Genomic DNA, 27,441 nt, shown 5'->3' with positions numbered 1-27,441 from the left:
ACCAAGGGTGATTGACCGTCATCTTGAACTTCTTCAATTTTCTAATAATTGCGCCAACAGTTGTTGCCTTCTCACCAAGCTGCTTGCCTATTGACCTGTAGCCCATTCCAGCCTTGTGCAGGTCTACAATTTTATCCCTGATGTCCTTACACAGCTCTCTGGTCTTTGCCATTGTGGAGAGGTTGGAGTCTGTTTGACTGAGTGTGTGGACAGGTGTCTTTTATACAGGTAACGAGTTCAAACAGATGCAGTTAATACAGGTAATGAGTGGAGAACAGGAGGGCTTCTTAAAGAAAAACTAACAGGTCTGTGAGAGCCGGAATTCTTACTGCTTGGTAGGTGATCAAATACTTATGTCAGGCAATAAAATGCAAATTAATTACTTAAAAATCATACAATGTGATTTTCTGGATTTCTGTTTTAGATTCCGTCTCTCACAGTTGAAGTGTACCTATGATACAAATTACAGACCTCTACATGCTTTGTAAGTAGGAAAACCTGCAAAATCGGCAGTGTATCAAATACATGTTCTCCCCACTGTATGTGTGTATATGTATGTATGTATATGTATGTGTGTATATGTGTATATATGTACAGTATGTATGTATATATATATGTATATGTGCATATATACAGTGGGGAAAAAAAGTATTTAGTCAGCCACCAATTGTGCAAGTTCTCCCACTTAAAAAGATGAGAGAGGCCTGTAATTTTCATCATAGGTACACGTCAACTATGACAGACAAATTGAGAAAAAAGATCCAGAAAATCACATTGTAGGATTTTTTATGAATTTATTTGCAAATTATGGTGGAAAATAAGTATTTGGTCACCTACAAACAAGCAAGATTTCTGGCTCTCACAGACCTGTAACTTCTTCTTTAAGAGGCTCCTCTGTCCTCCACTTGTTACCTGTATTAATGGCACCTGTTTGAACTTGTTATCAGTATAAAAGACACCTGTCCACAACCTCAAACAGTCACACTCCAAACTCCACTATGGCCAAGACCAAAGAGCTGTCAAAGGACACCAGAAACAAAATTGTAGACCTGCACCAGGCTGGGAAGACTGAATCTGCAATAGGTAAGCAGCTTGGTTTGAAGAAATCAACTGTGGGAGCAATTATTAGGAAATGGAAGACATACAAGACCACTGATAATCTCCCTCGATCTGGGGCTCCACGCAAGATATCACCCCGTGGGGTCAAAATGATCACAAGAACGGTGAGCAAAAATCCCAGAACCACACGGGGGGACCTAGTGAATGACCTGCAGAGAGCTGGGACCAAAGTAACAAAGCCTACCATCAGTAACACACTACGCCGCCAGGGACTCAAATCCTGCAGTGCCAGATGTGTCCCCCTGCTTAAGCCAGTACATGTCCAGGCCTGTCTGAAGTTTGCTAGAGTGCATTTGGATGATCCAGAAGAGGATTGGGAGAATGTCATATGGTCAGATGAAACCAAAATAGAACTTTTTGGTAAAAACTCAACTCGTCGTGTTTGGAGGACAAAGAATGCTGAGTTGCATCCAAAGAACACCATACCTACTGTGAAGCATGGGGGTGGAAACATCATTCTTTGGGGCTGTTTTTCTGCAAAGGGACCAGGACGACTGATCCGTGTAAAGGAAAGAATGAATGGGGCCATGTATCATGAGATTTTGAGTGAAAACCTCCTTCCATCAGCAAGGGCATTGAAGATGAAACGTGGCTGGGTCTTTCAGCATGACAATGATCCCAAACACACCGCCCGGGCAATGAAGGAGTGGCTTCGTAAGAAGCATTTCAAGGTCCTGGAGTGGCCTAGCCAGTCTCCAGATCTCAACCCCATAGAAAATATTTGGAGAGAGTTGAAAGTCCGTGTTGCCCAGCGACAGCCCCAAAACATCACTGCTCTAGAGGAGATCTGCATGGAGGAATGGGCCAAAATACCAGCAACAGTGTGTGAAAGCCTTGTGAAGACTTACAGAAAACGTTTGACCTGTGTCATTGCCAACAAAGGGTATATAACAAAGTATTGAGAAACTTTTGTTATTTACCAAATACTTATTTTCCACCATAATTTGCAAATAAATTCATAAAAAATCCTACAATGTGATTTTCTGGATTTTCTTTTCTCATTTTGTCTGTCATAGTTGACATGTACCTATGATGAAAATTACAGGCCTCTCTCATCTTTTTAATTGGGAGAACTTGCACAATTGGTGGCTGACTAAATACTTTTTTCCCCCACTGTATATTTGCGAGGGGAAAAAAACATATGGGGGATGGAAGTTACAATCTATCTGCAATATTAAAGCTGATCTACCCCCTAAAAAAAAAGAATAAAAAAAAGTTAACAAACAGATCACTGACCATTTCGTATCCCACTGTACCTTCTCCGCTATGCAATCTGGTTTCTGAGCCGGTCATGGTTGCACCTCAGCCACGCTCAAGGTCCTAAACGATATAATAACCGCAATCGATAAAAGACAGTACTGTGCAGCTGTCTTCATCGACCTGGCCAAGGCTTTTGACTCTGTCAATCACCGCATTCTTATTGGCAGACTAAATAGCCTTGGTTTCTCAAATGACTGCCTCGCCTGGTTCACCAACTACTTCTCAGATAGAGTTCAATGTGTCAAATCGGAGGGCCTGTTGTCTGAACCTCTGGCAGTCTCTATGGGGGTGACACAGGGTTCAATTCTCGGGCCGACTCTATTCTCTGTGTATATCAATGATGTCGCTCTTGCTGCTGGTTACTCTCAGATCCACCTCTACGCAGACGACACCGTTTTGTATACATCTGGCCCTTCATTGGACACTGTGTTAACAAACCTCCAAACGAGCTTCAATGCCATACAACACTCCCTCCGTGGCCTCCAACTTCTCTTAAACGCTAGTAAAACTAAATGCATGCTCTTCAATCGAACGCTGCTTTCACCTGCCCGCCCGACTGGAATCACTACTCTCGGCAGGTCTGACTTAGAATATGTGGACAACTACAAATACCTAGGTGTCTGGTTAGACCGTAAACTCTCCTTCCAGACTCACATTAAGCATCTCCAATCCAAAGTTAAATCTAGAATCGGCTTCCTATTTCGCAAACAAAGCCTCCTTCACTCATGCTGCTAAACATGCCCTCGTAAAACTGACTATCCTACCGATCCTTGACTTCGGCGATGTCATACAAAATAGCCTCCAACACTCTACTCAGCAAATTGGATGTAGTCTATCACAGTGCCATCCGTTTAGTCACAAAAGCCCCATATACAACCCACCATTGTGACCTGTACGCTCTCGTTGGCTGGCCCTCACTACATATTCATCGCCAAACCCACTTGCTCCAGGTCATCTATAAATCACTTCTAGGCAAATCCCCGCCTTATCTTAGATCATTGGTCACCATAGCAACACCCACCCGTAGTATGCGTTCCAGCAGGTATTTCTCACTGGTCATCCCCAAAGCCAACACCTCCTTTGGCCGCCATTCCTTCCAGTTCTCTGCTACAAATGACTGGAACAAACTGCAAAAATCTCTGAAGCTGGAGACTCTTATCTCCCTCACTAACTTTAAGCATCAGTTGTCAGAGCAGCTTACCACTGCACCTGTACACAGCCCATCTGTAATTAGCCCACCCAACTACCTCATCCCCATATTGTTATTTACATTGTTATTTATTTTGCTAATTTGCACCCCAGTATCTCTATTTGCACATAATCTTCTGTACATCTATCACTCCAGTGTTAATAGTACATTGTAATTATTTTGCACTATGGCCTTTTTATTGCCTTACCTCCATAACTTACTACATTTGCACACACTGTATTTAGATTTTCTATTGTGTTATTGACTGTACGTTTTGTTTATCCCATATGTAACTCTGTGTTGTTGTTGTTTTTATCGCACTGCTTTGCTTTATCTTGGCCAGGTCACAGTTGTAAATGAGAACTTGTTCTCAACTGGCCTGACCTGGTTAAATAAAGGTGAAATAAAATAAAATAAAAATGCTACACATTCCTTTATCTCATGCCCTTCTGCACACTTATCACTCCTTCGAACCTCCCTCCTACACACTGCTGCCACATGCCCATAAGTTTGACACCTGTAACATCGTAATGTATTCGGCACATAAGCTCGTTCAGGATAACTTATATATCCTAACTTCACTTTGTCGGGCAAAGACTCAACTTCAAAACTCAAAAGAACAGACAATGACTCTTCTGTTTCCCCACTCGCCACTCTGTTTGCGTCACATCAAACAACGAGCATCACAAACACCAGGAATCTTCCCCTTCAGTTAGTCAACTTTTACATTTACTGCTACCCCAGTAATCACTCCTTTCAATGGCGCCCTTTTCTTGAGAGTGAAACAATTCAAATTTCTTGCCCCCATTTGTTTAACTCTGAGCGCCTTCTCCCTCTAACCAGCAGAAACACAAACAATTATCACTAGACCACTTCTGGTTACCCTCACTGATTCCACTATACCCAACTATTTTTTCACCCACCCTGAAACCACAAATGGATCAGCCAAAAGCAAATAGTCCACTTTTTCCAAAAACTTCACTCCTACTGTCACAGACTCATCTTTAGGTCTTTATGTCTCCTGAGTGGCGCAGTGGTCTAAGGCCACTAGAGATCCTGGTTCGAATCCAGGCTCTGTCGCAGCCGGCCGCGACCAGGAGACTCATGGGCGGCGCACAATTGGCCCAGCGTCGTCCAGGGTAGGGGAGGGAATGGCCGGCAGGGATGTAGCTCAGTTGATAGAGCATGGCGTTTGCAACGCCAGGGTTGTGGGTTCGATTCCCACGGGGGGCCAGTATAAAAAAATAAATATATATATATGTATTCACTAACTGTAAGTCGCTCTGGATAAGAGCGTCTGCTAAATGACTAAAATGTAAATGTAAATGTTATGACCCTCAGTGCAAGCCTCGGGCTCCGAGTACTTCACCACACCTACCACCTCTGATACTTCTCCCTAATTCACTTCCATTTCTCCTCCTGTCTTCAGCTCACTCTGCTTACTTTTTCTACCATTCTTCTTTAACAACCCTTCTCCCTTTTTCCCGCCATTTTTAACCGACTCAAGCTCACAATCTTCCTCCCTCTTTCTCTTAGACCTCCTCTCCCTCTCTTTTTCCCTCCATTCGTCCTCCGTATTCCAAGTACACGTCTCCTTATGATAATACTGCACTTCTCCTGACATACATCTTGTTCTTGCATTCTCAAGGGACGCCATTTACGAGGCTCTCTAACCGAATCTTTGTCTAAAGTTACTTCCACAGTACTCCTGGTTCGCTGCCTTTCTCTCAATTTTCTTATTTTGTTCTTGGCTAACCCGTCTGAAAAGTTCTCGCTTCGCCACGACGAACTTACAGTACACACTCCCAATCCAACAGAGGCCGGTTTCACAAGATTGTTTTGTCCAACTTCTGTGACGACTTCCTCCGAAGTTTTTCTTCTTCAATGAGGTTTAACGGCCTATCCGTGATGTCTTCTTCTTACGTTCTTATGAGTGGGTATGGCGAACCCAGAAACACAAATTCGCTCCCCCAAGTGGATGCGGTTTTACTACAGAGAACTCCATAGGGGGCAAAAAGCTATAATTTATACTGAACAAAATGTCAACGATTTTACTGTGTTACAGTTCATATAAGGAAATCAGTCAATTTAAATAAATAAATTAGGCCCTAATCTATGGATTTCACATGACTGGGCAAGGGCGCATCCATGGGTGGGCCTGGGAGGGCATAGGTCCACCCAGTGGGGAGCCAGGCCCACCCACTGGGGAGCCAGCCAGCCAGGTCTCAGATGATCCCGCAGGTGAAAAAGCCAGATGTGGATGTCCTGGGCTGGCATGGTTACACGTGGTCTGCGGTTATGAGGCCGGTTGGATGTACTGCCAAATTCTCTAATACGACGTTGGAGGCAGCTTAGGGTAGAGAAATTAACATTAAATTATCTGGCAACAGCTCTGGTGGACAATCCTGCAGTCAGCATGCCAATTGCACGCTCCCTCAAAACTTGAGACATCTGTGGCATTGTGTTGTGACAAAACTGCACATTTAAGAGTACCCTTTTATTGTCTCCAGCACAAGGTGCACCTGTGTAATGATTACGCTGTTTAATCAGCTTCTTGATATGCCACACCTGTCAGGTGGATGGATTATCTTGGCAAAGGAGAAATGCTCACTAACAGGGATGTAAACAAATTTGCACAACATTTCAGAGAAATAAGCTTTTTGTTCATATTGAACATTTCTGGGATCTTTTATTTCAGCTCATGAAACATGGGAACAACACTTTACATGTTGCGTTTATATTTTTGTTCAGTAAATATAAACCCTGAATTGCTAATGCTATGTATTGGCCATTGAGAAGCTTTGAAGCCACCGGTCGGACATTTTGGCACTCCCCAATAGGAGCAGTCCTCCATAGGAATGAATGAGTATTTCAATTAAAGGACACAATTCTATGTATTTAAGTATCTTGTTGTTGTAGTGGGGACAGTAACAATAGTAATCTAAAAAAATATATACTTTAAGGATTTTTTTTTTCTATATTCTTTAATTGTATCTTTTATGTTTAGCTCACATAATACATATAATTTTAAAGTATGCATTAAGGTGTCTGTAATAGAATAAATATGGCAAAAACGAAAATAGACATCAATAAATGCATTTCTATAGCTTCCATCAAAAGGGTCAAAATGGAAAGATTTGTATTCATATGTTTTTTTTTAAACGTCATCCTCGATTACTTTAAATGCATTTTATCCAGGTGTGGTTGTAGTGTGTTTTTAAATGGTCAAATAAATCAAACAAAGGATAATTATTTTGCCTGAACTGAAATAATGGATGGATGTTTATCAGAAGCAATTAAAAGTATTGTAATTTAATTGGAACTGAACAACTGCACTCCAAATAAAGAGTTTTCACTTTACAGGAGTTTATTGTACATCATGAATGAACAGCATTAGGTGAAAATGGATGGGAAATACTCTTAGACAAATACAAGCAGACCTCTTCTGGAATGTACAGTTGAAGTTGGAAGTTTACATACACTTAGGTTGGAGTCATTAAAACTCCACACATTTCTTGTTAACAAACTATAGTTTTGGCAAGTCGGTTAGGACATCTACTTTGTGCATGACACAAGTAATTTTCCAATAATTGTTTACAGACAGATTATTTCACTTATAATTCACTGTATCACAATTCCAGTGGGTCAGAAGTTTACATACACTAAGTTGACGTTGCCTTTAAACAGCTTGGAAAATTCCAGAAAATGATGTCATGGCTTTAGAAGCTTCTGATAGGCTAATTGACATAATTTAAGTCAATTGGAGGTGTACCTGTGGATATATTTCAAGGTATACCTTCAAACTCAATGCCTCTTTCCTTGACATCATGGGAAAATCAAAAGAAGTCAGCCAAGACCTCAGAAGAAAAATGGTAGACCTCCACAAGTCTGGTTCATCCTTGGGAGCAATTTCCAAATGCCTGAAGGTACCATGTTCATCTGTACAAACAATAGTATGCAAGTATAAACACCATGGGACCACGCAGCCGTCAAAACGCTCAGGAAGGAGACGCGTTCGGTCTCCTAGAGATGAACGTACTTTGGTGCGAAAAGTGCAAATCAATCCCAGAACAACAGTAAAGGACCTTGTGAAGATGCTGGAGATACAAGGTAAAATTATCTATATCCACAGTAAAAACAAGTCCTATATCGACATAACCTGAAAGGCCGCTCAGCAAGGACGAAGCCACGGCTCCAAAACCGCCATAAAAAAGCCAGACTACGATTTGCAACTGCACATGGGGACAAAGATCGTACTTTTTGGAGAAATGTCCTCTGGTCTGATGAAACAAAAATAGAACTGTTTGCCCATAATGACCATCGTTATGTTTGGAGGAAAAAGGGGGTGCTTGCAAGCCGAAGAACACCATCCCAACCGTGAAGCACGGGGGTGGCAGCATCATGCTGTGGGGGTGCTTTGCTGCCAGAGGGACTGGTGCACTTCACAAAATAGATGGCATCATGAGGAAGGACAATTATGTATATATATTGAAGCAACATCTCAAGACATCAGTCAGGAAGTTAAAGCTTGATCGCAAATGGTCTTCCAAATGGACAATGACCCCAAGCATACTTCCAAAGTTGTGCCAAAATGGCTTAAGGACAACAAAGTCAAGGTATTCCAAAACAACTGACCAGGAATTATTAATTGGATAACATTGTGTGAATATCATTCAGGGGCCCCTTGTGATTGAAGCTTTTTCTGCAGTCACCACAACTTAATGATTTCTCTCTTGGACCCAGTTTTTATTTACAATAACTGCCTGGCCAAGTTGCAAAAACCCAGCAATAGGCTACAATAAAAAGTGACACATGGACAATGCAATATTTAAGAGTTAAAACACGTGGTAATGTTATGAGACAACGATGAAATGATGTGGCATAAATATTGAGTTTCTCACTTCTGCTGCCTGAGCTCTGTCTCCAACCACTAATGAGTCGCTGCTTACGACTGAGCTGTAGCTGGAGGCATTGTGTTGATTATCTGGAGGGTCACAGGAAATGTCGAAACACTTTAGGTGAGTCACAGCACCAAAATATTTGAGATCCACTAGTTTAGAGTCATTCTCTGTTTTGGGACGAGACAAGGACTGAAGTGGGTCCTCCTGATCCCAATCACTTTTCACACAGCGAGAAATGCACATTAACTATTTGGTATTAGCCTCTTGCCCTTGAAGCTGCACTTCCTCATGGCTGGTCTTGAGTTCCAACTGTTCCTCTTTAATCTGTGTGGGCTCTGGGTGCTCCAGCCCCAGACTGGAGCACCACTCTTGCTCACAGTGCTGCTGCTCAGGGGGAACCTCCTCTTCAGAGACAGGGAGAGAGAGCTGCTGGGAGTCTAGAGGGAAGAAGAGAGAAGCTAGCTAGCTTAAAGCCTTTAGACATGCCTAAGTAGCTACAAGGTTTTTGGAGACAACTAGCTATTTAATCATGCATGGTGAAAGTTCAACTTAAAAGTTGCTGAAAAGTTAGTCAATGTTAGCCCGCCCTAAACAGTGTATTAATTGAGTAGATAATATCTACATACACTATATACAAAAATATGTGGACACCCCTTCAAATTAGTGGATTTTGCTATTTCAGCCACACCCGTTGCTGACAGGTGTATAAAATAGAGCACACAACCATGTAATCTCCATAGACAAACATTGGCAGTAGAATGGCCTTACTGAAGAGCTCAGTGACTTTCAATGTGGCACTGTCATAGGATGCCACCTTTCCAAAAAGTAAGTTCATAAAATGTCTGCCCTGCTAGAGCTGCCCCGGTCAACTGTAAATGCTGTTATTGCAAAGTGGAAACGTCTAGGAGCAAGAACGGCTCAGCCGCGAAGTGGTAGGCCACACAAGCTCACAAAATGGGACCACCAAGTGCTGAAGCGTGTAGCGCGTAAAAATCGTCTGCCCTCGGTTGCAACACTCACTACCGAGTTTTAAACTGCCTCTGGAAGCAAAGTCAGCACAATACCTGTTAGTCGGGAGCTTGATGAAATGGGTTTCCATGGCCGGGCAGCTGCACACAAGCCTAAGATCACCATGCGTAATGCCAAGCGTCGGCTGGAGTGCTGTACAGCTCGCCGCCATTGTACTCTGGAGCAGTGGAAACGCGTTCTCTGGAGTGGTGAATCACGCTTCACCATCTGGCAGTCCGACAGATGTATCTGGGTTTGGCGGATGCCAGGAGAACGCAACCTGCCCCAATGCATAGTGCTAACTGTAAAGTTTGGTGGAAGGGGAATAATGGTCTGGGGCTGTTTTGCATGATTCGGGCTAAGCCCCTTAGTTCCAGTGAAGGGAAATCTTAACGCTATAGCATAAAATGACATTCTAGACGATTCTGTGCTTTCAACTTTGTGGCAACAGTTTGGGGAAGACCCTTTCCTGTTTCAGCTTGACAATGCCCCCGTGCACAAAGCGATGTCCATACAGAAATGGTTAGTCGAGATCAGTATGGAAGAACTTGACTAGCCTGCACAGAGCCCTAACCTCAACCCCATCGGACACCTTTGGGATGAATTGGAACGCCAAGCCTAATCGCCCAACATCAGTGCCCGACCTCACTAATGCTCTTGTGGCTGAATGGCTGCAAGTCCCCGCAGCACTGTTCCAACATCTAGTGTAAAGCCTTCCCAGAAGAGTGGAGGGTGTTATAGCAGCAAAGGGGGGACCAACTCCATATTAATGCCCATGATTTTGTAATGAGATGTTTGACGATCAGGTGTCCACATACTTCTGGTCATGTAGTGTAGCTACAAACCTTTTTTACATAGTTTTATCTCCGGTGTGATCCATAGCAGTCTCCGTAGCACATCATTGTCCTCTTTAGATAGGGAGATATCCTCCTGGTACTCATCTACCACTTTCTCAACTGCCCCAAAAATATCCACAACCGTTAAACGCTCAGAAACAAACACATACAAAGACTGTAATTTATTAATTGTTTGTGGTTATACACCCTCTTGAGTGTCTGGCTTCGTCCACGAGGAAAGAATGTTAGAAATCAAAGCAAACTCCCTCCCTCCTTCCGTGTTGTCATCTTACGTTTTTATCAGTATGGTGAGCCCAGAAAAACAAAATAGCGCCCCCGGGTGGATGGGGTTTACTACACGGTACAGGCCAGTGGTAAAGGGAAAATATGTGGGCAGAGAGGAACATTTGGGGTGGGTACATAGTGGTTATCCAAAATTATAGGGTAATCTGGGATGATCATTTCTTGAATTAACTAAAACAACACATTATAGATTGATCTAGATCAGAGAATGCCGTTAACAGGTGTGTCGCAGCCGGCCACAACCGGAAAACCCATGAGCCGGCGCACAATTGTTTTAACGCTGACACAGGTTATCGAAGTAACATAGCTAGCTTAACGTCCGATGACTGACCAGCAAAATAGTCTAATGTTAACCCCTCTATTTCCATACTAAGCTGGAGTTATTATTTTCTTATTACCGTAGCTAGCTATCTAAACAAAGTCAGTCCCCTGTCCTGCACTCCTGTACGGCCACTCCACCACCTTGGCCTCTGTCCTCCACACCTGGGCTCGCCAGTCCATCAGTCAGTCCCCTGTCCTACGTTCCTGTACAGGCTGGGCATTCTGATGGAGGCAGTGTTCAGTCTCTCACCCCGCCGGTGGACTCTATAAACCCTGATGTAAATCATTAGCATTTATTTGGAATTTCTGATGGAAATATATTTATATGCTTCTTATGTTGATTTATGTCAGTGATACTAGGGCTAATTTGTTACTTTATGTTTCTTTCAGGAATCTGTTGGCCCAGACAACATCGGAGGTTATGGTGGGATCCAGGACTTGGTTGATTACCTGGTCACGCTCCGTTCTCATGGCCTCTGAACACCCACAAAGCATTGTTACCTATCGCTCCACAAAAGCCACAGCCCTTGCACATGCATACGCATGTTTACTCACTCCCATAACTGTTGCTATAATTTTGGACTATTTACTTGTACTGCTCACTTTATCTACTTGTTGACATACTGTAGCACATTTCATAGTACATATCGTTACTGTTTGTTTGACTCCTACTTTTATACCTTTTAATATTTGTTTACCACTTGCCTTGTGTTTTTGTTGTTACTTTTATTGTTGCTATTATCATATTTCACTGTTGAGAGGTAGCCCAATAATGGACTAACGGAGCCTAACGTTACTCCTTAGTCCAAGGACCTTAAATGTTATTTTTAAAGTGTGAATTGGCTCTGGCAGCCAAAACAGCCAAATACTTTAAACTCTAAACGTGAATCGATTCTCAATTCCGGTACGGTTCTAGAAACATAAATCACATCGAAATAATTTCAAATGCAAAATACACTTACTGTTTTAACACAGTTGCAGCCAACCTTATTTTTTCGTGACAACATGTTTGTGGCGCTCGTCTTCCGTTTACACATAGGTGTTAGGAGAGGCAGATAGCTTTTTAGCACAGGTAGTCAACTCGGTCTTCCGTCTGTTTTCTGAAAACTCGCGCTATAACATGGAGATATGGCCATGTGGTAACACTAACCCTATAAAGGTGTGTATCATTTTAACATGTTGTTTAGAGCGTTGGGGCTTGTAGTATCGAGTCAATGCTGGCAAATATTGCTGATAAACAAAGGAGTCCGCTCATACTGAACCTTGATCATAAGTTTATTCATATCACAAGCTTTCAGCATGAGTTTACGGATGTCATGACACCTGGAGAACGGCGTCCCAGATTGCAATGGACGCTCTAACCTCTTCGTCGTTTTTACCCAGTATATATAATCTTCCCAAGATATGGGTGGCTCCCTCTACTGTCCAATCCCCTGTCTACAACACACAGACTTCTCTGTCCTATCCGGGGTGTCACACTAAAACCGGCTCTCTTTCTGCTAAATAAACATCCTTTCAGGTTCCACTTAAAAACATTAACAAAGTCATAATCTTCATATACGACAGGCTCTAAACAAAACTCCCCTGTACAGAAGACGCCTTTGTCCAATGACTCTTATGTGTAATGTAATGGAACTGAGAGTCATGTTCAACGGCTATCTCAGGAGAAGCAAAGAGTTTGAATACAATATACAGTGAGCTCCAAAAGTATTGGGATTGTGAAATGTTTTGTTCTTTTGGCTCACTACTCCAACACTTTGGATTTGAAATGATACAATGACTATGCGGGTAAAGTGCAGACTGTCAACAAAATGTTCATCCATATCGGGTGAACCGTTTAGAAATTAAAGCACTTTTTGTACATTGTCCCCCCATTTTAGGGGACCAAAAGTATTGGGACAAATTCATTTATGTGTATTAAAGTAGTCAACATTTTTTTATTTGGTCCCATATTCCTAGCACACAATGACTACATCAAGCTTGAGACTCTACAAACTTGTTGGATGCATTTGCTGTTTGTTTTGTTTGTGTTTCATATTATTTTGTTCCCAATAGAAATGAATGGTAAATAAAGTATTGTGTCATTTTGAGGTCACTTATTGTAAATAAGAATATAATAAGTTTCTAAACACTTCTACATTAATGGATTACGGATAGTCCAGATTAATTGTGAATAGCGATGAGTGAGAAAGTTACAGACGCGTAAATATCATACCCCCAAGACATCCTAACCTCTCACCATTACAATAACGGGAGATTTGCATTTGTTTCGGGGGGATGACATAAGGGCTATGTTGAGAGGTAGCTTGAAAGTAAGTATTTAATTGCACTGTTTACACCCCGCTGTATTCTGTATATATGATTAATACAATTGGATTTGATTTAATTTGATTAGATTCTTGACAGTAAGGATGCTTGCCGTTTCAGGAGACATAGTTCTAAAAGAGAGTACACCATGGCCATACAGTGGCTTGCGAAAGTATTCACCCCCTTGGCATTTTTCATATTTTGTTGCCTTACAACCTGGAATTAAAATAGATTTTTGGGGGGTTTGTATCATTTCATTTACACAACATGCCTACCACTTTGAACCCTCCCACGACAAAACATTTTTTTACTGCTCTAATTACGTTGGTAATTATGTTGGTTACTGCTCTAATTACGGGGGTTTGTGGTGTATTGGCCATATACCACAAACCCCAGAGGTGCCTTATTGCTATTATAAACTGGTTACCAACGTAACTCTCAGTAAAGAAATGTTTTGTCATACCTGTGTTATAAGGTTTGATATACCACGGCTGTTGCGTCGTGCCTAAGAACAGCCCTTAGCTGTGTTATTTTGGCCATATACCACACCTCCTCGGGCCTTATTGTTTAATTATAGAAAGTGCAAAAAAAAGGGCTTGAATTATTTATTTTGTATTTTTTTCAGAAAAACGAATAACTCATACAGGATGTTTCAAAAGCAGTACAAATTATACACATTGTGTGTGTACATCCGTGGGCATGTATGCATTAAGTCATGTAAAATACTGGTTTAGTAAATAGTAACAGCAATGCCAAGCAAAATTAAAGAAATACTTTGGTGAATGCATTTAGTCCAGAGGTAGCATGCATAACACTAGAGGCCCTATTCATTAAAAACCCCTGACTAGGTTTCTGGCAGAAGATACAAAATATTTTTGTCTTGAGCTTCAAGACTGCATGTTGGAATTACTTGTGTCCTCCATACATCAATGTTTACAATGTGATATTAAAAGAAACTCCACTGCATATTAATTCAAGTGTAGCTTTGTCTTAGCCTGGAAACCCAGTGAACGGTTTTGAAATGGGCCCTAGGTTGAAATAAACAATCATAACAAATGATATTGCAAATACCCCAAGTATTAACAATGCTCTACAATATTAAACAACATAAAACTTTTTACATATACTTGCAGGACCTTAAAACAAGATACACAATCTGGTAAAAACACTGTAAAGAACATGTGCTTTTTTGTTACTCAAAATATTACTTAAAATGTTTGTCTACAACTCTTTTGAAATGTTACTTAAAAATGAGTATGTCATTGATTTGCCAGAGGTATAAAAACATATCAGCATATACCTGTAGACTTATATAACCCTGATCTAGTACAGGTCTAGTTATAATCCCTGAAGACCTATACAAATACCTTAAAGATGCCTCTCCATACAGTAACATCCACTGTAACAGTAAAACAATGAAATATATGACAGAATACATCCATTGAAGAGAATGAGCTACATCAACATGTAACTGAATAACAAGCGTTAGCAATAGCCATACTATAAAATTATGAAATGAATTGACTTTCCTTCGTGGTCCGGTCAGGAAGTTTTAGCCACCAATGGTCATCTAACAACCTGCACATAATTAGACATGGAAAATATGTGCATTATTAGATTGAACATGAGTTAACAGTGCATAATAGAGTTGCACTGATTACTTATTACTGACATGTAAAAACAACTCTCAACCAACAAATTTCAGAAAAAGCAGTCATCTAAATTACTGCAAAATCCTATTTCATCTAAATTAATAATGGGTTACCTGTACCATTTGGCATTTTATTTTATTTTAATTATCAATAAAATATTACATTTGTAAAATAACTGTCCTTAAGGATTATATAGTAATTCTATTTAGCCCCTACGTCTAGCCCCCCAAAATTAGATAATGATTGACATATCATAAAACCATTTTGATAATGAAAATATGCTGATTGTGTGGTAACCAAACAATATGCTATTTTCTTCTAATTGCTTTTTTAGTGTATATGTGATTGATAATAGTGCCTTGTTCTGTTCTCTGACATAAGGTAACTCAGGTTTCACTGCATGTTTATTATCATACTAACATTGCTTGTCTTATAGAGCAATCAAAGAAACCTTTGGACTATGGTGAATGATCACACAGAAAATCTCTCATATTGGGGTCAGCCATTTTCTTCATCTTTTGAGAACGGCAAAACCTAAATCAGAAAAGGCCACTCCATTGCCAGTAGCTGGAAAAAACACAATCTAAAGTTCCAGTAAATTGAAAAAACATAATTATCTGTGACTTTCAAAAGTAACTTTTAACACAATGTATTTAATGCAACCATTCTCTTCAGAAGAGGATAATGTAATAGGAATGAGTGTCTAAAATAGGCCGTATTTTTCAGAACCAAAACATATATCTAAATACAGTAAATGGATGAGCAGTTAGTTGTTTTGATATAGAAACATCATGTTGTCCTCACAACTAGTGTCAAAAGTATGTTATACATAACATTCAACCATTATGTTGATAAATCACATGTATACAGACCGAGGGAGAGGCTGTGATACTAACCTGTAGTTCTCAAGCCAGGAATAATTTGATTAAAAAAAAAAAAGTTTCATTGATATAAATCCAGACCTACCAATTATGACTCTTCTGTACCGAACCAACAGGACCACCAAGATCAGAACTCCAATAATGACAATGACTGCCGGAATGACTCCACCAACGACACTTCCGCAGTCACAACATTTTCCATCTGCAAAACAAAAGGCATAGTTTTTATAAAAAGCAACAATATGTAACCAGAAGCTAATTTCAGTTTCGTTCCTGCTTCACTTGCAAAGCTGTTGTTAGTATGCTGTTCAGATCAAATTAAGATTGTTTCCCGTGTCAATAACACTAAACCAAATTAACCATCAATAACACTACTAAACCAAATGAACCATACTTTACCCCATTTTTCCACAATTGGCTCCTTCAAAGTGTCATGGTCGACATAGCATTCATAAGTTTCCTTATCTGCCTCTGGGATCTGCACACTCATCCTGATCTGGTAGGTGTCATCATCATTGGGTAGGACTCCTGTAGACAGCACTCCATCATGTTTGGTCAATGGAACACCATTCTTCTTAATATGCATAACCACATCTTTGGGATAGAACCCTGTGGCCATGCAGGTCAGTCGGACATGTCCTGCAATTTGGGCCTTTTTAGCAAATGGATATACCTTTGGAGGGGCTAAAGAGGGAATAAATGGAGAACATTAATATTATTTCTGATCTCACATTTACAAATGGTCGTTTTTTGTTAACCATTTGTTAGGCTATACTATTTAAGGTTCATAAGTACTCACAATCAGCACTACTGAATTCTTTCTCCCCATATTCCATGAATTTAGACAGCCAGTCCACACACTCCTTCTCCAGGTAGCCCTTGGTGTACTGGTTGAGGATCTGCACCCCGTCCCACTTCCTCTTAGTCGGCAGAGCTTGATCAACTGGGGCCACCCACTGCATAGTGGCATCATCGAAGGCCAGGAAGTCGTCACCATCGTAGCTGTATTGGTCAATGCCCTTCATGAATTTCAATGTGCCGTCTGGCTGTTGGTCAATCTCACAGCCATGCTTCCACTGAAGGATATGGACATCTGAAACAAAAAATAAACAATGAAAAATGAGGTAAATGATGCCTCTATGGCAATATACATAGATAACTAATGACCCACAATTTTAAAAGATTAACGGTGAGCGTAGGACACATTTCAGGTGTGGTCCCTCACCAGTGCTGTTATGCATCATGCGGTCCATCAGGATGTTGACGTTAACTTTGAACCACTGCTCCTTGCTCTTGCGTGACTGAGTGCCTTTTTCCCAGTAGTCTGCAGGCAGCTTCTCCCTCATCCAGTCCTGTTTGGGAATCTTCTTCTTTGCCACACTGTCATAGTAGTCGATCTGTTTGTTATTGATCAGGCCCATGGCAATGAACTCATGGATACCAGGCAATTCTACTGGCTTTGAGAGGGCAGTGTAGATGTAATTCAGGGAGTAGATGGCTGTAGAGGAAAACTTTTTACATTAAGATAATTTATCGGAATTTGCCTTCTCTCTATGTTACTCAGACAACGCTGTAAAACATGAACAGGAAATTACTGTATGTCAAATATTTATCTCTATCACACTGTAGGTCTGTAACGGCAAACAAAATAATGTAGTCAATTAATAGTGTCAAAGAGACCTTGCATGATGTTGTCTAAATGGTAGGTAACATATCAATAACAAATAAGCCCACATTAGTGAGAAGTGGGACACATTCTGCAACTTATAAATCAACCTATTTCATATTAATATATTAAAAAGGATACTTTGGGATTTTGGCAATGAGGCCCTTTATCTAATTCCACAGAGTCAGATGAACTCATGGATACCATTTTTATGTCTCTCTGTCCAGTATGAAGGAAGTTAGCATTGGCTTGTGAATTTACCTCTAACTAGCATTAGCGCAATGACTAACAGTCTATGGGTACAGCTAGTTAGCGTTGGCTCTCAAAAGTACCTCTAACTTCCTTCATACTGGACGCAGATACCTAAAAATAGTATCCACGAGTTCATCTGATTCTGGGGTAGTAGATAAAGGGATTCATTGACAAAATCCTGAACTATCCCTTTAACCTAACACCTACCGACCTCATGAAGAGCTTTGGAACTCTTGATATAATGATTAAGGTGTTGGCTTGACAGTCGCTGGAACTGGGTTTGAGTCCCGGTCCGGCCTACCCTGTGAATTTGCTACATTGGTGTCAGAAATGGGATGTGGCCCGTGAGGTCATCGGAGAGGGACTTGGTAAAGAGAAGTGTGGGGACACGCTCGCCTGAATTAAGGTGGTAATGTAGTGACCTTAACCCAACACCTACCGACCTCATCAAGAACTTCGGACCTCTTGGTGAAACGATTAAGGTGTTGGCTTGACAGTCGCTTGATCCAGGTTTGAGTACCGGTTGGGGCTATCCCCCAGATTCACTACCATAAAGAATATAAATCATATGTCTTTCCTTTGTACATGTATTGTTTTGTTGTTGTATTGTTTGTATATCGTATTTTAAATATCAGTGAGTGTATAAGTGTTTTGTTACTTGTTATGACTTGTGTTTTGTTTGTGGGCCCCAGGAAGAGTAGCTGCTGCTAAACAAATAAGTGTAAAATTGCAGAAGTCATTATCAGTATATAGGCTACTGTAAAATTGCAAACACATTACAAACATATTAAATCTTCTTGCACTTGTTTTACTTTGTGATAATAAAAAATAAGTAGATGACGCTATGCCTGGTTATTCCAAGCAAAGTAAAAATATGTGTGTTCTTGTTCTTGTGCTGGCCTGTAAGTGCGCAATAGATTTCCGGTAATCGATACAATGGATGGAGAAACGCGCATAAAGGTCCACTACAAATGCTATAATGCAATTTAAACAAGTAGACTATTATGCTAATAGGCCGCAGCAGTTTATATAGCGATTTTAAAAGTATTATTTTGTATTATTTTTTTGGCAAGCCTGGATGTAAACTTTTACTTTCACTTTTGATAGTCGAGTACTTACCGCTTTGGCTCTGGCAAATACATTCTAATGAAAAATATAAAACAAAAACCATCAAATTAGGTCTATACATCTTGTTAATTAAACTACAGCTGTTTTCTTAAGCTATATCCCTATTTTTAAAAGTAAATGTCGATGGAAAGCTCCTTCACAAATGTCTGATGAGTTGCTGCTGCTTCTGCTTCCTCTTCTTCTTCTGTGGGTTTTATGGCGGAGTACTTTTTTTATTTTTTTTCATAGTCATTTAGCAGACGTTCTTATCCAGAGCGACTTACAGTTAGTGAGTGCATACATTTTCATACTGTCCCACCGTGGGAAACGAACCCACAACCCTGGCGTTGCAAGCGCCATGCTCTACCAACTGAGCTACATGATTTTCTTTTGTAATAATAATAATAATCCATTTAGCAGACGCTTTTATCCAAAGCGACTTACAGTCATGCGTGCATACATTTTTGTGTATGGGTGGTCCCGGGGATCGAACCCACTACCTTGGCGTTACAAGCGCCGTGCTCTACCAGTTCAGCTACATGGAATATTGGCGAAAGCCGTATCACCATCTCAGGTCCTAGAGCCTGAGAAGGGAGATATGGAGATTTAAAAGAAGGAAGAAATGGGAGTTTTGTTTTGGCAATGTACTATTTTCATTAGGGTGGAGTAAGTTAGTATCACTATTAAGTATGGATTTTGTTTTGTTTTTTTGTTTTATATATATTTTGTGGTTTCAAACCGTCCAGTTGCTGCCACCAAAATCCATTGTCCACCAGATGGAAGCAGTTTGTGTGCAAGGTTTCAGAATGATCCAGAGAAGAATTACATCACTACACAATATTTTGTATCAAGTCTGCCAAATTGTCATGCAACGGACACACCGATTGTGTTTGGCTTTTTGGTACACAATAAATACATTAATTTCCAATAGAACGCTGCGTCTACCTTGCAGCATTGCGTTGCGGAGACAGTTGCAGTGCGTTCTGTGAGGTGCATACCTTGGATTTATCGAACGTATGCGTCAAACCTTATGCGTAAATGGGTTGACAGAAATGGTAGCAGAAGGTGAATGTTGAACTTTTGTTGCACACATTTCTAGATGATGCTGCATACTATTTTGCGCAAAAACACAGTCGGTGTGTTCAAAAAGCGATGCATTGCATTCTTTGCCATTTGATGAGTATTTCTATCCAATGATTTTCGAGGGCTGAAATAAACCTAGCTGTTGTCAGGTAAAATAGAGCGTGGGAGGTTTCCGTGGCTGTAGCCTGTGGCGTCATAGTGAAGAAAAATATAGACAAGGCTATTAAAATATCACAACATATTTTTACTTGAAATCAAATATTTAATAAAATCTCTACAATAAGTCAATTACAATAAAATGTGTTGTTACAACTCTATCATAGGTCTACACAATGGTAACACCTGACCTTATTCTCTTTATTTTATTTGAGGTACTTAAACTTTTGAAACTGTTGTCACTGACAATTCATGTGTAGTGATTTTATTTATTGTTTATTTGCTTTACTTTAATGTTATTTTATGTTTCTTAAGAGAAAATATACTTGTAGTGATGTCCTATGTTCATTTGTTATTTTATTGCAATTTGAAATTTAATTTGAAATAAAAAATTAAAAGGCTGATTTTTCACTGTAGATAGGAATGGATAACTTATTCATGCACAACATGAAATAAACATTCACATACCCTCAATAATTGTATTATGTAACAATAATGATAATTTGAATTTTACATTGACAGACTTTTTCTGACCACTTGGTAAACTTTCTGTTTATCGGTTTGTAAGTCTATTTTTCTCGATGATACATACAGTGGGGGAAAAAAGTATTTAGTCAGCCACCAATTGTGCAAGTTCTCCCACTTAAAAAGATGAGAGAGGCCTGTAATTTTCATCATAGGTACACGTCAACTATGACAAATTGAGAAAATAAAATCCAGAAAATCACATTGTAGGATTTTTAATGAATTTATTTGCAAATTATGGTGGAAAATAAGTATTTGGTCACCTACAAACAAGCAAGATTTCTGGCTCTCACAGACCTATAACTTCTTCTTTAAGAGGCTCCTCTGTCCTCCACTCGTTACCTGTATTAATGGCACCTGTTTGAACTTGTTATCAATATAAAAGACACCTGTCCACAACCTCAAATAGTCACACTCCAAACTCCACTATGGCCAAGACCAAAGAGCTGTCAAAGGACACCAGAAACAAAATTGTAGACCTGCACCAGGCTGGGAAGACTGAATCTGCAATAGGTAAGCAGCTTGTGGGAGCAATTATTAGGAAATGGAAGACATACAAGACCACTGATAATCTCCCTCGATCTGGGGCTCCACGCAAGATCTCACCCCGTGGGGTCAAAATGATCACAAGAACGGTGAGCAAAAATCCCAGAACCACACGGGGGGACCTAGTGAATGACCTGCAGAGAGCTGGGACCAAAGTAACAAAGCCTACCATCAGTAACACACTACGCCGCCAGGGACTCAAATCCTGCAGTGCCAGACGTGTCACCCTGCTTAAGCCAGTACATGTCCAGGCCCGTCTGAAGTTTGCTAGAGTGCATTTGGATGATCCAGAAGAGGATTGGGAGAATGTCATATGGTCAGATGAAACCAAAATATAACTTTTTGGTAAAAACTCAACTCGTTGTCTTTGGAGGACAAAGAATGCTGAGTTGCATCCAAAGAACACCATACCTACTGTGAAGCATGGGGGTGGAAACATCATTCTTTGGGGCTGTTTTTCTGCAAAGGGAACAGGACGACTGATCCGTGTAAAGGAAAGAATGGGGCCATGTATCGTGAGATTTTGAGTGAAAACCTCCTTCCATCAGCAAGGGCATTGAAGATGAAACGTGGCTGGGTCTTTCAGCATGACAATGATCCCAAACACACCGCCCGGACAACGAAGGAGTGGCTTCGTAATAAGCATTTCAAGGTCCTGGAGTGGCCTAGCCAGTCTCCAGATCTCAACCCCATAGAAAATCTTTGGAGGGAGTTGAAAGTCCGTGTTGCCCAGCGACAGCCCCAAAACATCACTGCTCTAGAGGAGATCTGCATGGAGGAATGGGCCAAAATACCAGCAACAGTGTGTGAAAACCTTGTGAAGACTTACAGAAAACGTTTGACCTGTGTCATTGCCAACAAAGGGTTTATAACAAAGTATTGAGAAACTTTTGTTATTGACCAAATACTTATTTTCCACCATAATTTGTAAATAAAATCATTAAAAATCCTACAATGTGATTTTCTGGATTTTTTTTCTCATTTTGTCTGTCATAGTTGACGTGTACCTATGATGAAAATTACAGGCCTCTGTCATCTTTTTAAGTGGGAGAACTTGCACAATTGGTGGCTGACTAAATAAATTTTTTCCCCACTGTATCTCATCATAATGTCATGACTGATTGCTCTGACATAGGTGTCAATCAGTACATCTCTACTGTCAACTCAGTCCTCCCTTCATCATCAATTCATCCTCCAGCCCTCTACCTTACCCTTTTCCAAGTTCCCCACACTCCAGTAGTCCGAGTGCCTCCTCTTTTTCCCGACCCCTCCATCCGAGTGCCTCCCTTCTCTCTGTTGAAAGCCTGAAGCCCGCCGGCGATGTACGTAAGAGCCTTGTTCCTGTTTCCTCCCCCCTCTCCTTCCTCTTCTCCACCCTCTCGGTAGTGCAGAGTGTCCGTAGGGTGGCCGGGGAAGGGACCCAGCGGCCTCCTCTCCAGATCCCCCCTCTGCAATTTTACACACGTTTGTTTATTTGTTTAGGTCCCACAAACAAAACACAAGTCATAACAAGTAACAAAACACATCATAAATTGCAAACCTATCCAGATATTTGGAAGCCCTGATTCTTAGGGCCCTATTCAAGAATAAGAAAACATGTACTGTGTGGGGCAACAAATAATATAAACTTCATAACACAGCATTCCTCCTTCCCACACAGAAATATGATTTTACCCTGAAATAGCACTAAGTGTGTTAGATAAGATAGGACATGATATCTAGCAGCACACAAAATGCATACCTAACATGAAGATTTCTGCAGGTGTTTACTTAGAACCATTTACTATGCAAGCACTGAATCATATGTAGCTGCTGTACATATTAGTACACAGAAATAAACTGAATATCAACATCGACACCTAATACCAACCACATAAGCATTGATATATCCATTGGCTTACCTTGTAGAGTTTTCAGTGTTTCTACCTTGACATCCCCCTGACCCTTTAAATACCCCATACATTAAAAGAGTTTATCAGCTGACAGCATCGTGTCCTCTGTCCCTAATTGGTTAATCGGGCCCTTGATGCACAAGTGTAACGCAACTCTGACATCTACATTCTTCTGGCTTGGAAACAGGTCTTACTTAATTGATGGACTCTAAAGTGCCCAATTATTGTGCTTGATTGTGAAGTGATTCATTAGGATTTGAAGAAACCTCGTCAAGGTCTCAGTCATTAAGGTCATCTCACGGGGAGGACACAGACACACATGAAAGAATTCCATTGTCCAGTTCCTGACAAAATCCCAATCCTTATAGACATAATTCATAAATACTCCGGATCAGTCACTTTTCTCAATTGAACGATTCAAGTAAAAACATCATACAACCAGACTTCTATAATGATCATACAACATCAACTATGGCTGAAATTCCAACACGAAAGATAACTTCTCTTTTGCTTTCTGTTTGCCATGTAAAAATCCTATTTTTATGTGGGTAGTTGGATGTATTTGTTTATGTTTTCTTATCGGTATATTGGTATCCAAGTTCATGTCATTTTCTGGTGTTGTTGTGTGTCTACACAATATCCTGTCTTTTGGGCATTGGGTAATTGGTATTATGCAATCATAAGTAGTTTATTGAGGTCACAACCATACTATAGATTACATTAAATACTAAACAGAGCTGTTATCCTCACAGAGGACAGTCCTGCGTGTAGTCAATTCTCCTTTTAAAGACGTTCTCCGGTACTTTTGTATACTTTTTAGCCAGTAGTTCTGAAAGTAGTGCTAACGAGCCAAAAGTGGTCCCTGAAAATTGCTTGTTATGTCACATATGTGCAGATATGTGCTCCCTCTCTCGCTCTGTTGTGTGTGCATCTTGCTAGGTGTTACTCAAATGGCGAGGGGCTGAAGCTCATTGGCTGAAACTCGAATTGCTAGGGGGCTGGCCCATGTGGGGGAAATGGTGCTGCACAGCTTCCAGAAAACAGTCGCTTTCAAACTAGGGATTTTGTGGCCAATTAAGGTAAGACAGTAATTCTGCTCATAGATTATGCATGTATGAACTACACATTGAAACATCCAGCCCAAAGCAGGAGGTTTAAAAAATACTTATGTCGTGTATTAGGATCATGTCTTTGTTAATGGTTTTAAGTGGAACTGAAAGAATGTTGTTTATGTTAGTTCAAAAGTAGCCAATTGTGGGGTGACGCCCCAGGGGAGACCGGTGATTGGACCGCAGAGGGAGCAACCCATATTTTCACATTGTTTATAAGTATATGCTGGGGGCATAGGGGGTTAGAGCAGCCATTAGAATTCGAGGACACTGTTCTCCAGACCCTGCAAGTCTGTAACTCATGCTGAAAGCTTGTGATATGAATAAAACTTATGATCCAGGTTCAGTATGAGCGGACTCCTTTGTTTATCAGCAATAATTGCCAGCATTCACCCGATACGACACTTACTAATTGCCAAAGTTCCAGAGCATGCCTAAGAGGATTGTAGCATGATCCTAACTAAACCTGGTCTGTTAAAAGCATTCTAGTAAGGTACGACTTCTCCAATTTGACTGATAGGTGTTTACTTCAGCTATCTGATCTGTTGAAAAAATGCTTTTAGACAACGAGTAAATAAAAGACTACCTACACTTCCATTAGTTAATATAGCCCATTTATTAAAGACCTCATATTGTCACATTGTGACAAGGTGTGAATGAAGGAGTCAGGCACAGGAGGTAAAATACTGAAGTCCAGAGATTAATCCGTTTGCATAAATCAAACGCCTCAAGCGTCAAACGAAACTATACAAGGGAAAATATCCACCTTGGCAATAACACAGTGAAATGTAGCTCAACCGAGCTACACGCTCTCACAACAAACAATCACTTACAAAGACAAGGGGAACACTTATACACATACTAATTAGGGGAATGAGCACCAGGTGTGTGTGATTGACAAGACATGACAAGTGGAGTGATGAGAATCGGATCGGCAGTAGCTAGTACTCCGGTGACGACGAACGCCGAAGCCTGCCCGAACCAGGAGGGGGGGCAGCCTCGGCAGAAGTCGTGACACATATTTGGGGTGGGATTGGGTTACTTGATCTTGCGCACAGATTTCCTGGCACTCACTGTGTACAATATCATCACAAACGATGATGGGCCAATTGTGCGCCGCCCTATGGGACTCACAATCACAGCCGGTTGTGATACAGCCTGGAATCGAACCAGGGGGTCTGTAGTGACACCTCAAGCACTGAGATGCAGTGCCTTAGACCACTGCGCCACTCGGGAGCCCATGACCCGAGTGGCGCAGTGAACCATGACAAACCGTGGAACAAAAAAAGTAGTCGCGAGGAATAATCATAAAATGCTTACATTTACCATAGCATTATTATATACTGAACTAAAATATAAATGCAAGATTGAACAATTTCAAAGATTTTACTGAGTTACAGTTCATATAAGGAAATCAGTCAATTGAAATATATAAATTAGGCCCTAATCTGGGCAGGGGTGCATTACATTTACATTTACATTACATTTTAGTCATTTAGCAGACGCTCTTATCCAGAGCGACTTACAGTTAGTGAATACATATTTTTTTATACTGGACCCCCGTGGGAATCGAACCCACAACCCTGGCGTTGCAAACGCCATGCTCTATCAACGGAGCTACATCCGTGCCGGCCATTCCCTCCCCTACCCTGGACGACGCTGGGCCAATTGTGCGCCGCCCATGAGTCTCCCGGTCACGGCCGGCTGCGACAGAACCTGGATACGAACCAGGATCTAGTGGCACAGTTAGCACTGTGATGCAGTGCCTTAGACCACTGCGCCACTGCGCATTCATGGGTGGACCTTGGATGGCATAGGCCCACCCACTTGGAAGCCAGGCCCACCCACTGCGGAGCCAGGCTCAGCCAATCAGAATTTGTTTTTCCCCCACAAAAGGGCTTTATTATAGACAGAAATACCACCCCACCCCTCCTCAGGTGAAGAAGCCGGATGAGGAGGTCCTAGGCTGGCGTGGTTACACATGGTCTGCGGTTGTGATCCTCAATGACTTTAAATGCATTGTATCCAGGTGTGGTTGTAGTGTGTTTTTAAATGGTCAAATAAATCAAACAAAGGATAATTATTTTGCCTGAACTGAAATAATGGATGGATGTTTATCAGAAGTAATTGAATGTAATGTAATTTAATTGTAACTGAACAACTGCACTGCACATAAAGAGTTTGCACTTTACTGGAGTCTATTGTACATCATGAATGAACAGCATTAGGTGAAAATTGATGGGAAATACTCTTAGACAAATACAAGCAGACCTCTTCTGGAATGTATATACTATTCTTTAATGTTATCAATAACATCAGTCTGACCATTTTTTTCTCCATCACCCTGAGAGACATTCCAAAACAACTGACCAGGAATTGTTAATTGGATAACATTGTGTGAGTATCATTCAGGGGCACCTTGTGATTGAAGCTTTTTCTGCAGTTACCACAGCTTAATGATTTATCTCATGGACCCAGTTTTTATTTACAATAACTGCCTGGCCAAGTTGCCAAAACCCAGCAATAGGCTACAATAAAAAGAGACACATGGACAATGCAATACTTAAGAGTTAAAACACATGGTAATGTTATGAGACAACGATTAAATTATGTGGCATAAATATTGCTGCTGCCTGAGCTCTGTCTTCAACCACTCCTCTCTGGAGAGTCTCTGCTTGTGGGCAGTAAACAGTCCCTTTACATTGGCTGTGCCCAGTCTGCTAGGTTCTGAACTGGCCAAATTTTTTGGCATGTGTTGCTACTGACTTTCCTTTTGTAGGCACGGCGCATTCTGTGGGTGGGTATGGTCACGGATGAAGCTTTTGTGGTAACAGTGGGTGTTGTCTGGAATATCACCTGGGGAACAAATTACATGAAGCACTGTCCAGAGACAGATGGAAGTTGAACAACCAGAACACCTCTGGTGCCAGACAGCTGGTTATTTGGTAAATAGCTGCCTCTGATCAGAGGTGGTCCAATGGTAGGTGAAGTACAAACTCTTCTTGGTTATTGTCACGTTCGTTGACGGACGGGACGGACCAAGGCGCAGCGTGATATGTAAACATGTTTATTTACACGAAATAAACACACAACAAAACAATAAACTAACGACACGTGAAGTCCTAAGGTAACACAACAAACCTTATACAGAACAAGATCCCACAACCCACTAGTGCCAATAGGCTGCCTAAGTATGGTCCCCAATCAGAGACAACGAGCGACAGCTGCCTCTGATTGGGAACCACACCGGCCAACATAGATCTAGACATACTAGACTTATAACATAGACCTACATCACAAAGAAAATACACACCCTGACTCAACAAAT

General features: G+C 41.0%; 1 protein-coding gene across 2 annotated transcripts; it reads right to left on the bottom strand.

The window, feature by feature from the left end:
- Positions 1–13,834: 13,834 nt before the first annotated feature.
- Positions 13,835–19,024, bottom strand: LOC121586487 (major histocompatibility complex class I-related gene protein-like). 2 transcript variants are annotated; one of them, XM_041903200.2, is made up of 6 exons: positions 18,815–19,023; positions 17,003–17,275; positions 16,577–16,870; positions 16,177–16,461; positions 15,863–15,979; positions 13,835–14,822 (listed from the first exon to the last, which is right to left on the bottom strand). In XM_041903200.2, the coding sequence occupies exons 1-6, from the start codon at positions 18,882–18,884 to the stop codon at positions 14,815–14,817; spliced, it is 1,047 nt and encodes a 348-aa protein (XP_041759134.1). In that variant the 5' UTR covers positions 18,885–19,023; the 3' UTR covers positions 13,835–14,814. The 2 variants fall into 2 exon arrangements, with proteins under 2 accessions (XP_041759134.1, XP_041759133.1); XM_041903199.2 differs by lacking the exon at positions 13,835–14,822 and adding an exon at positions 15,120–15,463 and having other exon boundaries at positions 18,815–19,024.
- Between the last annotated feature and the right edge of the window lie 8,417 nt (positions 19,025–27,441).

The sequence above is a fragment of the Coregonus clupeaformis genome, chromosome 17 (assembly GCF_020615455.1).
Source record: "Coregonus clupeaformis isolate EN_2021a chromosome 17, ASM2061545v1, whole genome shotgun sequence".
NCBI lineage: Eukaryota > Metazoa > Chordata > Actinopteri > Salmoniformes > Salmonidae > Coregonus > Coregonus clupeaformis.
This window is presented reverse-complemented; position numbering and strand designations above follow the sequence as displayed.